Here is a 14649-nt window from a genome sequence, read left to right as displayed (position 1 = left end):
GCCTCCTTTGCCTCCTTTTAAAGTCGCTCCCCAAGTAGGGAGAAAAAGAGAGCTCGTTGGGAGGAAGAGAAAGACAGATGGAGTGACAGCCAGAGCACTGGCAAAGAGAAGAATTATACCTCAATCAAGGAAAAAGAGCCGGAGGAGACACTGCCTGACAAAAATGAGGAGGAGGAAGAAGAACTTCTTAAGCCTGTGTGGATCCGCTGCACCCACTCAGAAAACTACTACTCCAGTGACCCCATGGATCAGGTGGTAGGTCTGAGAAGCCGTTGACCAGGCTTTCTCCACTTTGGCACCTTTGGCAGTCTGAGTCGGATAATTCCCTGTGGTGGGGCCTGCCCTGTGCACTGTAAGATGTAGAGCAGCATCTCTGGGCCATCTGCACAGCCCCTCCCCACCTGTGATACCAAAGCTGTCTTCAGATGTTGCCGAGTGCCCCTGCCCTCCTCCCCAGTTGAGAACCACTGCTGTAGACCAAAGCTGTTTGATCTGAAAAAAGGCAGAAGTGCAGTAGATTAAAGTATCTCTTCAATCTGCATTTTATAACACTGCTAGTCTTGATACTGGCGGTTTTATAAGCTTTCACACATAACTACTCTATGCAGCTTGTGGTTGTACGTGTATGTGTGTGTGTATATTTTCCTCCCAAAATGGGAATTACAGAAACCTTGAGTTTGTCTTTTACAAATCTGTCCTTGACCAAAGATGACCATAGGAAGTCTCCTGTGCATATTGTTTGGTATTGTGGAATGGCGGCATCGTCACCCTTCATAGTCTCTTGAGGGATCCAGTGCACATGCTACTAAAGGTCTGGCTCCCAGGCTTGACAGCTGACTTTCGTTGCAGTGTTGGACTCCATGACCTCCCCTTTCATGTGCTCTCTTCCTTTTCCTTTGTTTTCTTTCATCTCCATTGTATTTTTGGTCACTGTCTCTTTGTTTAGTTACTTTTTTTTTTTCCTCCTGATAGGTGTTAGGGCTCCATCCCATTGATTTAGGCCTATTGGCCACAGGGTAGACACATATAATGTTCATTGATTAAATGGATGAGTGAAGGAATGATTATCTACCAGTTTGGTGGGATGTAAGAGGTGGGAGATGGCAGCTTTAGTGGATGGGGTTAGATAGAAGAGCTTTAAATTTAGAATTTTATGAGAACAGCTTCTCCTTGGCCTGGGCTCTTCTCTATAGGGGAGTTCAAAGTAGACTGTCTTGTCTTTGGGAAAAAGAATTTGAGAAATCTCATGGTGGTGTGATATTTTACTTGATGAATAAGAGTAGAGTTTTAAGTTGTGGTTCATGTGATACAGGAAAGGGAGGGCACCTGGGTGGCTCAGTGGTTGAGTGTCTGCCTTTGGCTCAGGTCATGATCCTGGGGTCCTGGGATCGGGTCCCGCATCAGGCTCCCTGCAGGGAGCCTGCTTCTCCCTCTGCCTATGTCTCTGCCTCTTTTCCTCTGTGTCTCTCATGGATAAATAAATAAAATCTTAATAAATGAAATAAATAAAATCTTAAAAAAAAAAAAGGGAAGCTCGCATACTGAGCACCCCTATGGTGTCACAGCTTTTTACTCGTGCTTCTCCTATTGCCTTACATAATCCTTAAAACATTCCTGGAAAAAAAGGTATGTCAGTTAAGAATGTGGCTGTGATTAATAATATGTGACTAATTGTGACTTAAAGAAGCCAGGTTTATTTTTCTCAACTGGTTTTCTGGAGGGAGATGGTGCCTAGTGTTCATTTAGTGGCCCAGAGATGGCAGGGCTCTGAGTTGGTATCTGCTGCTTTCTGGAGTGTCGACCATGGTTGCAGGATGACTTGCAGGCATCGTGTCTTTACATACTCTGTCCAGACACAGGATGCAGGGGCAGTGTTGGATGGGGCCTTCTGCCAGGAACTTGCCCAGAGCTCCCATGGATTTTTTTCTTCCATTCCTTCCCCAGAACTACATCATATGTCTTTCCCAGGGCTTCATCTTCCAGTGCTGCCATAACAGGTTTCCACAAACTTCATGGCTTACCAGCACACACATTTATTATCTCACAGCTTCGTGGGTCAGAAGTCAAACTTGGGTCTTCCTGCCTAAATCAGCGTGTCAGCAAGGCTGTGTTCCTTTCTGGAGAGAATCTATTTTCTTCCTTATTCAGGTAGTTGGCAGAATTTAGGTCCTTGTGGCTTATAGGATGGAGGTCTTTGTTTACTTGCTGGCTGGCTGGTGAAGGTTGTTTCCTGCACCTTGAGGCCATGTGCATCCCTTGGCTCAGAAATCCCTTCATCCTTAGGTCAAGTGTCTCTTGTACTTTGAGTATCTCCTGCCTCTCCTGTTGCACCCTCACTCCTGTTGGGAAAGGTTTTCTGTTCTTAAGGGCTTGTATTAGATTGAGCCTACCCAGATTATCCAAGATAATCTTTTCTTCTTAAATTCTGTAATCTTAATCATATCCGCAAAGTTTTTTTTGCCACATAACATAGTTCCCGGGGACTAGAACAGGGATAACTTTGAGGGTGAGAGGGACTCTGGCTGAGCCTACTTTTCCTGAGACCAGGAATTTTCTACTCCCAATCATGGTTCTTTTAGCAAGGAAGAAGAGGAGAATGGCTGCCATGGATATTATTTTTAAAATAAAATTGAAGATACAGAGGTTCAAAGAGTTTAAACAGGCACAGGTGTTTTTCTTTCTTTCTTTTTTTTTTATGATAGTCACAGAGAGAGAGAGAGGCAGAGACATAGGCAGAGGGAGAAGCAGGCTCCATGCACCGGGAGCCTGATGTGGGATTCGATCCTGGGTCTCCAGGATCGCGCCCTGGGCCAAAGGCAGGCGCCAAACCGCTGCGCCACCCAGGGATCCCTCTTTTTTTTTTTTTTTTTTCTTATATTTTTATGGATGTATTAAAACTGGTATAGAAGGAAGGCTAATAAACCTGAAACCCAACATTTGCCTTTGTGTTTTGTCATCTGGTGCAGAGCTGGCAAGGATGTCAGCTATCCTAGCTTTGCCAGTGTCAGTAATGAGGGGAGCTTCAAAAAAGCAATTACTCTCTTTTGGGATAACTGCAGATTTTATGATTTGCTTTAATTTGCTTTTTATGTTTGATAGGTCTGGTTCTTACATTTTGAAAATTACTAAGTTGAAGAGTATGGGCATTTAAAGTGATTTCAACCTGGGAAGAGAGAGTGGGGGGAAAGTGGAGAATTTCCTCTCAGAATGCATTGTAGAACTCTGTAGTGTGTGTGTGTGTGTGTGTGTCCATCCCTGTGTGTCTGGGGTAGTATATATGTATATGGGGAGATGTAGAAGATTTTTTTTCGTTTTTTTTCTTTAATTAAATATTTTATATATTTATTTTGAAAGAGAGAGTACACAAGTGGGGGAAAGGGCAGAGAAAGAGGGAAAGAGAATCTCCAGCAGACTCTGTGCTCAACTTGCTCTCATGACCCTGAGATCATGACCTGAGCTGAAACGAAGAGTCAGGCACTTAACTGATTGAGCCACCCAGGTGACCCTTTCTTGACATTTTAAATGCTACCAGGGTGTTTCTTTTTACAAATTTTTTTAATTTAAGTATAATTGACAGTGTTACATTAGTTGTAGGTGGACAACATAGTGATTCAACATGTCTCCTTTACGCTATGCTCACAAGTGTAGCTACTACTGTCTATCACCATGCAATGCTATGACAGTGTCATGGACTATATTCCCTATGCTGTGCCTTTTATTCCTGTGACTTCTTCATGCCTAAGGATATTTATTTTTGATCATTGTGGTTAATGTGGAAGATAGACTCTCAGTGATTTTTAGTAGCAGAGAAGTGCATGTTCCCTAGGAGAGTGTCAGGTATCATGAATTCTTGGGGAGGGGTCATGATTTATTTTGTCATATCAAAAGGACGTACATGAACAGTTCTTAATATTTCTCAGTATTAGCAAAGTACATGTTCCTGAGGATTGTGTTAGCCTTAAATGTTGTATGTGATTCAGGACACCATTGACAGTATTGGGAATTTTGTTTTTAAATGTTTGGTTAAATCGAAGAAAATGGTATCTTGGATGTTATAAATCTTTGATTATTTATGAGGTCGTATGTCTCTTTGGTATGACCGTTATTAATGAAGTTCCTAATATTGATCCTTTATTTTTCAAAGGGAGATTCTACTGTGGTTGGAACAAGTAGGCTTCGTGACTTATACGACAAATTTGAGGAAGAACTGGGGAGTAGGCAAGAAAAGGCCAAAGCTGCTAGACCTCCGTGGGAGCCTCCCAAGACAAAGCTAGATGAAGATTTGGGTGAGTCAGAAGTTCTTAGACCAAGACCCTGTGCTCTTGTTATTGCTTAAACCTTGACTTTGGGGTTATGTTCTTGAGAGTTTCACATTGAAATTTCCTCTTTTTCTTTTTCTTTTCCTTAATTATGGTCAGCAAAATATATAACAATGGAACTTTGTCTTTTCTTATTTTTCCTTGATTACATTCAGCAAAATAGATAAACAATCTCATTTGCAGGGCATGTTAACAGTTGTGTCCCTTGTAGAATTGTCCAGTCTTCGAATGAGGAGAGACCGTAAGTGTGGCCTCCCCATCAAAAGCAGGAGCCTGTTCCCTGTGCCTCAGGCCTCTCATGGACAGGCTTTCCCTGTAGCCCTCTCCACTGCTGGGGAGCCCTTGCTTTGATGAGGAAACACCAGCACTAGGCCAGTCTGATTGAAGGTTTCTTTCAACTCACGTGGATAGTTTCTGTAACTTTTTCATATGGTGGTCTATTTTTTCACAAGTATTCTGAGGTTCCAAGTAGATGCTAAGATCTTTTAGATAGAAACTGCTGTCCTAACTTTGCGGCCCCTAGCAGAAAGCCATCCACAGATGAGGCATTCCCTGTGCCTTTTCTGTGTTTTCTGTCCCTCATCTGTCCTCCTTCATTATGTCTCCTGACTGAGAGGCAGTGTCCATGGTGGGCAAAAGCACTGATAGGACCAGCTGGCCTGGGTTCAAGTCCCTGTTCTGCCACTTGGTATGTGACCTTGGACAAATGATTTAATCTCTCCATGTCTTTTCTCATCTGTAAAAGAACAAAGACTGTAGCATCTATCTCATGCAGTACACTATAAAATCCAACTAGGTAAGGCTTGGGTTTTATTACTGTACTACTGTACTATACTATATTACTTAGGTTTAACCTAAGTTCTAGGTCTGTTTTAAATTGTGGTAAAGTACACATAACACAAAATGTACCATTTAACCATTGTTTAAGTATACAGTTCAGTGGTATTGAGACCATTTACATTGTTGTGTAGTCTTCAGAACTCTTTTTATTTTGCTCAACTGAAACTCTGTACCTGTTAAACAACTCCCCAGTCCCTCTTTCTTCTAGCCTTTTTCTACTATGCTGGTCGGTGGAAAAATCACTTTTTGCTCACCAGTTTCCAGAGAAGCACACCAACATCCTACATCATTCTACTTTCTGTTTCTATGAATATGAGCTCTCTAAGTACCTCACAGAAGTGAAATCACACAGTATTTGTCTTTTTGTGACTGGGTTACATTAGTTAGCAAAATTCTCAGTCTGTTTTTATCCAGTCACTTCCGAGAACTAAAATCTTTTGCTACCATGGAGAGAAAAAAAACTTAAATTCTTCAGTCTGGTATTCAGAGCCTTCAATCTGGCTTTCATGACACTAGAACTCCGTACCTCCTGGTATTTTTCTGTGGGTTTATCCTTTGCTCTAGCCATTATCCCTGTGCTCTTCCCTCCATGCTTTTGCCTGAGTGCCTTTTGGTCTTTTTCCAAAACTCTTTGTTTTCATTGCTTCCTTAACTAGATTGTGACTTAGCTCTCTGGGCTGTATTATTTTCATGATACTGCTCAGCAGAGTGCTTGGTGCGGAACAGGCACCCAAATGTTTGTTAAAAGAATAAACAATTGTGAATTCCTTCATCTACACTCTTTCCCCTGACCTCTATTAGAGAGCTCCAGTGAATCTGAATGCGAGTCTGATGAGGACAGCACCTGTTCGAGCAGCTCAGACTCTGAAGTTTTCGACGTCATTGCAGAAATCAAACGCAAGAAGGCCCATCCTGACCGACTTCATGATGAACTTTGGTACAATGACCCAGGCCAGGTGCGCATGTTTTTATGTTGTGTTCTTGCTCTGAAGGTTGCAGACCCACACATCACATTTATTACTGTAGGCTCAGAAGATGCATGTTGGCTGATATGAAAACTGAATTTTACTCTAAGGTTGTGTGTCATTTCTCGGAGCTTATTTCTCTTCAGCTTCAGAGTTTGGCACCAAAGCATAAGCACCAGAGCAACTGTCTCTTGAATCATGTTTGACGACGTTTGTAAATTCTGTGTTAGGGAGCAGAATAATGGTGCTGCCTCATTAAACTTGCACTAAAAGGAAGGAGACAAATGGTAGGCTGAGGGAGAGAGCACTTGTAGGTCTTTTTAAAAGCCGTTCATCTGAAAGGTATCTTGCAGCATTATAGTAAACAATGTCTTAAGTCCAATAAGGCTTTAGGTTGCTTAGTTGATAATAGTCACAACTCCTTGTAAGTTCTGTTCCTTGTTAAGCAGTTTTGAGCTAATGATGTCATAGCTGGACATAATCATTTTTATTTTTACTTACTGCTTTATTATGAAGTAACAATATCAAATAGTATCTTTATAAAAGATTTGTTTTCTACAAATATACAATACATATAAAAAATAGTACCTTTAATGCATATGAAGTTATTAACCATGATAAAACAAACACCTATAAAAAGGTAATATAAAACATACTTTGTAAATAAATGCATACCGTTTTATATTAATTTGAATGCTTTTCTGGTTCTTGTTAGATGACAGCTATCTGAATGGCTTTTTTCTTTAGAACTAATATAGTTGGAATGCCTGATAGAAATGTATTTTGTGGTGCTTTTTGCTCTTGGAATTGAGCAGAAATGTTTAACAATTGTGACTGCATTTTGAAACTTACTTTGTGTTATTAACCATGCCTATGATCTCTTTAAACAGCTTTAGTGAATTACAATTCACCTAATATGCAATTTACACACGTAAAGTGCACCATTTCAGTTTTTCTTTTTTTTAAAGTGTAGTCACAAGATTTCACAACCATCATCACAATTTAATTTTAGAGCACTTTTGTTTCCCCTAAAAGAAATCCAGTCCTCTGTCCATTAGTTGTCACTCCCTTTCCCCCGTATGTGGTCTTTTTAACACATTGTTCTATCAAGAAGCCTGTCCCTTGGTTTCTGTATGTTCTTATTTTTATTAGAGATTTACAAACGCCTTCTATGTAGTCTCACCATTCTGTTTACTGTGTTTGGTTTGCATCCTCTGTACAGTTGTGCCTTGTAAAGGGTGAATCTGCACTGGGGCTGAGACCCTGGTAAAAGGCAGGAATGTAGGATGTTGGTGTGCTTCTCTGGAAATTGGTGAGCAAGAAGTGATTTTTTCCACTGACCGACATTGAGGGGAGTGTGTTGTGACTTTTAAGTGAAGCCTATCACAACTCGGTTTGCCAACTGTTACTTTGGATAATATCTTAATGTGATTTTTTTTTTTTTTTTAGGGAGCAGTGTTATCCCTCTGCTTGTGCTACCTGAACCTTTACATTTCCCAAAAGGATAACGAAAGTTATTGTTTTTCACTTTTAATATTTCTTTTCGAAGTTTTATTGAGATATTTTCATTAGATATGAGTTATAAATCCCTACGTAACACATACATACATATATATCTATTTTAATTAGTACAAAGAAAGTGAGAAATGGAACTACACTTTTCCATTCTCCAGACTGATGCTCTAGTCTGTGTTTTGATTCAGTATTACCATTTGTTTGGAATAAACTCATGCAACTCACTTTTAAGGCCCTTTATGATTTTGACCTCAGTTCTGCTTCTTTGGTCTTCTTGCTCACATAAATGATCTGTTCTGTTTAGATGGGTATCATGTCCCTAGAGCAAAACATAGGCTTTCTTCCTTTCCTTTTTTGTCTCATGCCTGTGCCTCGCGTGGAGTAGCTATTACCTTCTTTTCCTGTCCTCTTCTGCCCTTCACATGTTTCTTTAAAGCCAGTGGTTTTATATTGCCACGTGGACTCTTTTTCCTTTTTCCTTAAATTACTAAGTATATCATTTGCATGTTATTTGTCCTGTCTAGAGTAAATATTCCTTGAGTACATGAACCCTGAGTTAGCAGTTATCTTTCTACCCAAGAGGCATCCAGGAATTATTCACTCATTTTATTATGTGGATGGAGTTCATGGCAGTAAAACAAATTCAGGTGAAAAAACAGACATTGACCATTGACTCACCTGATTAGCATTGAGTTTCTCCGCTTCTAGTAGCTTTTTTCTTTTTTTTTTTTTTTATTCCTCTCTGCTTTAGATACCTTTAGGTTTCTCTTTTGGAAACATTTAATCTGTGGGTCACCTTCAAAGCATTCTCTGTGTTCCTTCAGGGTATAAAATATGCTTTTCTTTTGTGAAAGAGTCATTTTTTCTGAAATAGGAAATGGGAGAAACTCACTGGAAAGTGGTAGGGGAAGACGGGGCAAATGGTATACCGACATTGATATTTTCTGCTTGGCTGCACAAATAACTTGGGAATCCAGCGTTGTCATATGGTTTCCCTTTATCAGACAATATAGACAGTTTGCAGCTTTATTGGTTTTGGAACATCCGTTTAATCTTCTAACCGTGACAGCCTCTTCAGAGCTCCCATACTCATGACATTAAAACCCACACAGTTTCTGAGGCCTTGTCGTGCGTGGTGTGGATTTTCCCCCCAATAAAAAAGAATTACATTCTGTTTCTGACAGATGAATGATGGGCCACTCTGCAAATGCAGCGCCAAAGCAAGACGCACAGGAATCAGGCACAGCATTTATCCCGGAGAAGAGGTAACTCATTTGGGTTATTATATTTGTAAGTGCTGAGAAGCCAGAAGTAGACAGATGCTGTTACTGTTCTTTCCCCATAAATGAAATAATACCATTGAAATAGTCTTTTTATCTTCCCTAATAGTCTCTGTTACTGATAATTGGAGAAGAGTGCTTCGGTTTTTGAGGGTGAGGTGGGGAATGTTATAAAGGAAACTTTAACAAGTTTTGGAAGATATGCTGTTTAAAGTAGGCAGAGTGTGTTTGAGGGGTTTTGTTGTTATTTTAAATACCTTAAAACTGTACATAGAGTAATTTTTTCATGCCTTTATTATAAATGGTTATGAATTAACCTGGAAAAATGATTTTATTAAAGTACTGTAAGGCACATATTCTCTTTCTGTTGGGGCATGTAAGCTATTGTCTTTGTTAGGCTGGTCCCTACTAAACTGTGAGTGGCACATGAATGGTTTCACCTGTGTACGCCATCCCCTGGTTTATCGAAGACACTCCAAGTATATTTGACTAGATAAGTTGAATACTTTATATCATTGAATTATATGTAACTGCTCACTTTCAGTTATTTTCCTTCATTTCTCCCCCTGCCATCTTTTCTCTGTGTGTTATTCTTATTTGTCCCAGATTATCACTTAATGATTTAGCACATTCTGTTTGTTTGCTTATTTATTTATTAAAGATTTTACTTATTTATTAGAGACAGAGAGAGAGAGAGAGAGAGGCAGAGACACAGGCAGAGGGAGAAGCAGGCTCCATGCAGGGAGCCGGATGTGGGACTCAATCCCTGGTCTCCAGGATCATGCCCTGGCCTGAAGGCGGTGCTAAACTGCTAAACCACCGGGGCTGCTCCTCTGTTTAAACATAGTATTTGTAAGCCCTTAATTTTTATGTAAAATTGTTTGAGACCATAACAATAAGGAGAATAAAGACTATGAGGCAGTGATGGATATTTTTAATTACTTCCTTACTTTTACTTTGGCTTTGAGTGTCAGCAAGTGTAGCAACGAACTATGTGACAGGATCTGCACCTTGTGAGCGTTCAAACCTGTGCCACAAGTGGGGCTCTCTGAAAGCAGGTGCTGCAGTAGAGTTTGCAGTATGACATGTTTTGTAGGGATTAGGCAAGAAGAGAGTGGAGGCAGGATTGAGCAGAGGGAAAAGTCCCCGAGACAGGTCTCATAAAGCTGGAATTATTGGAACTATCTTGTATCAGGCTGGCATAGCCTTCACGCCTCCTTTGCCCTCTGTCTCCGAAGCAGGCTACCCTGGGAAGGACATGGTCTTGGGGAAGGGGCTCTGTAGCAGAGGCTGACCTTGAAGGAGCCGGTGGCTGTAGGCTGTCTACTTTCCCCATAGTTACACAGCAGGCCCTTCCTTGAAGGAAGATCTGGATGGCTTGCTGGCTGAGGACTGGTGAGAGGTAAACCCATACTCAGAGTACATGTTTATTCCTGTGAGAGCAAACTTGTGGCCTTTTCAAGATAGATGGGGCATATGTAGTCAACTACTACCAAGTAGCGGGTTGGTCTCCTCAAGAAATGGTGCCATTTTGGGGGGCCCATCATTGGTCATTGTTGATGGCCTGTTAGATGTTCGGTATTGGCGGGTGGCTTAGCCAGCTTAGCCTTGGTAAGTCAGGTCCATGCTGTTGGGCTCATGTGAAGCCTCCATCTGTGCTACTGTGGCCACTTCATTCATGTGCTCAGATTGTCAGCTCTGGGTAGCTGATGATTGAGGCTGGCTGACCCCAACTGGCTGAGTCATTTTGTCAGTGAGATTTAGTACCTCTTCTGTGGTGTGTGCCCGCCAGTGTACACCCACATGTGATAGAGATTGTTGCGTTCACTCCCGCTTGTTCACCCACATGTCTACTCCAAGACCTTTTGTTAAATTTTACTTTTTAATTAAAAACATTTCTAGTAATCTCTACACCCAATAATGGGGCTCAAACCCACAACCTCGAGATCAAGAGTCACATGCTCCACTGACTGAGCCAACCAGGCACCCCTACCCCAAGACCATCTTATCCCTGATCTTCCAATCTTTTTCCTTCTAGGCCTCTGACCAGCTGGCATGGCCACTTGCTTCTGCCATGAGTCTATCTATATTCTAACCTCAGGCTACTTCTCTTTCCACACAAAGTGGATGACCAGGTACATTGCCTGAAACTCTGCTCATTGGACAGACTTCCCTCATTGCTGTCTTTCAAATTCCTCCTGGAATGAAGCTGCAGCACAGTCCATCTTCAGCTTGCTCCCCCATCCCTAACTGACTCATTTGCAAACCAAGCTTGGGCTTTTCCCTCTGCTTTCATCCTTCTATCCTTGGTCATCAGCTGAGGGAGGGGTGCTGGTGCCACAGTGGTGGGGCCACCTGCTCATGCAGCTTGTCTGTGCCTGCTGCTCCAATGTGTGCCTGATTCTGGATGTACAACCTCCATCTTATGATGGATTGTTGCTGGTCCCTTCCAAACTTCCAGCTGGGTGAAACCCACAGAACCCAGCTTATGATGGGCAGTTCAGCCATAGGCCTGTTTCTGTCCCTTGGTCATGCCTTCCATATCTACCATGGCCCAGTAGCACACTGGTTGTTTTTCAGAGGCATATAATTCTTTACTATAGATGGCATGGCTTTGTTCCAGAACACTAGATACCAGCATTGTGATTCTCCCAGTATGGCCACAGACTCCCCTCTGCATCTTTTCCCACCAGCAATGTAGGATTTGCTGAATTATATGGCCTCTGCAGCAGGGCTGCTTGCACTATAGCTTGGAACCACAGAAGCTGATTTCTCACTTGAGCCATACTGACAGCTAGAAGCCTTGTGCACCACTCTTTGAATGAGCTGGAACAATATTCCTAGGTGGGGGGCTATACTGCCTCCCAAAGAGGCCTGCCTAGTGTTGTGCTTTCTTCTTCATTGTAGGAGGTGGAAGATGCAGTGATTTGTCTTTTACTGTGGACTAATGTCTTGGCACTCAGATCACTGTCTCATAAAAATGGTGTGGCTGGGGTAAGCCCCTGAATCTTTGTAGGGTTTCTCTTTCACCCTTGGGAGCATGTGTGCTTTGTCAAGACTTGTAGTTTGATCAACATAATACCACAGATGCAGTGGAGCATTAGAATGTTCTGCTATATGTCCAGAAGGTCAAGAGCTCTTTGGGCTGTTGGGACAGTGAGTGGGGGAGTTAAGACAACCTGGCAGCAAAACTGTAGATGTTGTCTTTTCTCTGTGAATGAGCATAGAATGTGAATCATTTCTTTTCCTCATTCTGATTGGGATGGAAAAGAATACATTTAGCAAATCAGTTGCTGTATACTTTGTACCTGAAGTCATATTACTCTAAACTGCAGCACCTGGCACAACTGGTGCAGTCAGAACTACTACTTGGTTGAGCTTGTGGTAGTTTGTAGTTATCCTATAGGATCCCTTTAGATTTTCTTTTTTCCTCCCAGAAGCCAGATTGTTCAGTTAAAGATAGGTAAAGACTGTCACCCCTGTATCTTTTGGATCCTGAAGAACGGCACTAATCTATACCATTTCCCCAGATCCTGGTTTTGATGCCTCTGCCGGGGATGGTAGTAATTTTAGTGGCTTCTGCTTGAGCTTTCCCATATGATGACTCTTACTCCATAGAACAAGGACCCAGTGTGGGGTGCTGCCACCTACCAATTTTGTCAATTTCAATGAAACATTTTGGAGACAAGGGGAAATGCCTGCTGAGCAGATCTGTAGACTCAGTGGACCTACTGTAAATCAGACCTTGACTGAGATTCCTTTTTTTTTTTTTAAACCTTGGCTTTGTATCACTCACTCTAATGTGTACCGAGGTGATGTATCAGTCTCTTCCGAGTATCAGTGTTGATTCAGATGCTGTATCTGATACTCCTTTTTTTTTTTTTTAAAGTTTTATTTATTTATTCATGATAGAGAGACAGAGAGAGGCAGAGACACAGGCAGAGGGAGAAGCAGGCTCCATGCCGGGAGCCCGATGCGGGACTCGATCCTTGGGCCAAAGGCAGACGCCAAACTGCTGAGCCACCCAGGGATCCCCTGTATCTGATTCTCCTTAAACACTCTTTGGTTCCCCTTTCCCCAGTGTACAGTTTTTTTGGTAAATGGCCATAGGGCCCTTTGGGGAAGGACAGGGTTGTCGAGACTATTTTTGCTTGTAATGGTATTGCAGGGACTTTTTTACTATAGGGCTGGAACTGGGAAAGGGATCATGACTTTAACCTACCTTCAGCCCCTTGGTTAACCATTCTTAATGTCTTCTGTTGGTACAAACTAAGTATTACTCTTGTCAGCTTTTCGGTTATCTTACCTAAGGATACTGTGTTCTATTAACTACTTCCATGACTTTTGTGGGCCAGACCCCTTTAGTTGCCTCTTTGATCTTGCTGGTTATAATGATAGTGTGAGATCTGGCTTCTAGCAGTTAGTCCCATCATCTTACCTCCCTTATTTTCAGAGTCCTGTCATCTTCATTGCTATCAGCAAGCTCTGCTCTCTGACCCCCTTTCTTACGGTTGGCCCTGGCCTGCAGAGGAGACCACCACTGACCTTCCTAGTGAGGCTGGTGTCCCTTCACCAGCACATTTCTTTTGGCCCCTAGGAAATGGCCTTTGGCATCTCCTCTGGGCCTTCAGTTGAATATGATATGATAATCTGGTATATTTTTCAGTCATAGATATTGTATCCATTCTAATGTGCTCACTTCCTGACTCTGAATTATTTCCTCCTCTGTCATGGCAGTTTGGGTATTTTAACTACATTCATGTGGGCCATTGCTTTTTCATGCTTTCAGGAGACATCTTAATAGGGAGTTCCTGGTATCTGGTGTCCTTGAATCCTGAATGCTCGCTAGTCAATAAACTCTTCCCTAACCACTTTTCTGTTCTGGCCCTTTTTGGTCAAGCACTCTCAGCATCCAGTCTTGTGCAGACTCCTGCTGCTGGCACATGCTAGCCAGTTCTTGCAGCTCCTTTGGGATATAATCTCTCTTTGCAGCACCTCCCCTGCTGGGTTATGCTGTGAAGTGACCCTAATTATAAGTCTGTTGGCCAGGAGGGGAGTCTGTTTGTGGGGAGGCAGTGTTGCCTTGCATGGTGTTCTGTGGCCTTGAGACACAGGTAAGTGATCACTCCTGATAGATAGGATTGGGCCTCCTCTGAGGAGGTAGAGGGTTTTAAGGAGTGTAGGGGCTTAAAAACCTGTATGTCCTCTCAGGTTTCTAGGTCCCATCCCTTGGCATACAGATCTACCCTGGTTGGCCATTAATTGTCTCTAAGATCTACCCATCTCTGACCCTGGGCTTGGTCTTGGCACTCTCGGATTGATGCTGCAGGGGACAGCTTCTTTGTGTGCCTCCAGTGGTCTGTCTGGCTTCCAGTTGCCTTTCTTCTCCTTCTGTTACAATTCTGTGGAGCAGTGGTTCTTCCAAGTGTCTGCTTCCCCTGGGAACTCATTAGAATAGGTTCTCAGCCTGCCTCATCTGCTGAATGAGAAACCCTGGGGGTGGTGAGCGAAACATCTGAGATTTAGCAAGCCCTCCAGTGGTTTCAAGGCACACTAAAGTTTGAGGGGCATGCTAGAGCATCAGTGGTGCTTTAGCAATCGCCATCTATTCTCTTACCCTCATGGGGCCCATTTTCTCGTAGTCTTAAATACCTGGTACTCTGCACCTGCTTCCACTGGTACACCCTCCCAATTCACCATCTTTGAAAGTTACCCTCCCTATTAAGATGC

At 42.4% G+C, this 14649-nt stretch overlaps 1 protein-coding gene across 6 annotated transcripts in view; it reads left to right on the top strand.

Annotated features, from left to right (window-relative positions):
- DROSHA (drosha ribonuclease III) overlaps window positions 1–14649 on the top strand; it is a 119464-nt gene that overhangs the window by 15288 nt on the left and 89527 nt on the right. For all 6 annotated transcript variants that reach the window (XM_055325124.1, XM_055325127.1, XM_055325128.1 and 3 more), the window contains 4 exons: window positions 24–255; window positions 4145–4286; window positions 5961–6115; window positions 8824–8904. In XM_055325124.1, coding sequence (XP_055181099.1) covers window positions 24–255; window positions 4145–4286; window positions 5961–6115; window positions 8824–8904 — 610 coding nt within the window. The remainder of the gene's footprint in view (window positions 1–23; window positions 256–4144; window positions 4287–5960; window positions 6116–8823; window positions 8905–14649) is intronic.

Source organism: Nyctereutes procyonoides, unplaced genomic scaffold (assembly GCF_905146905.1).
Source record: "Nyctereutes procyonoides isolate TBG_1078 unplaced genomic scaffold, NYPRO_anot_genome, whole genome shotgun sequence".
NCBI lineage: Eukaryota > Metazoa > Chordata > Mammalia > Carnivora > Canidae > Nyctereutes > Nyctereutes procyonoides.
The sequence above is the reverse complement of the archived record's forward strand: the minus strand, read 5'-3'. Positions and strand labels throughout refer to the sequence as shown.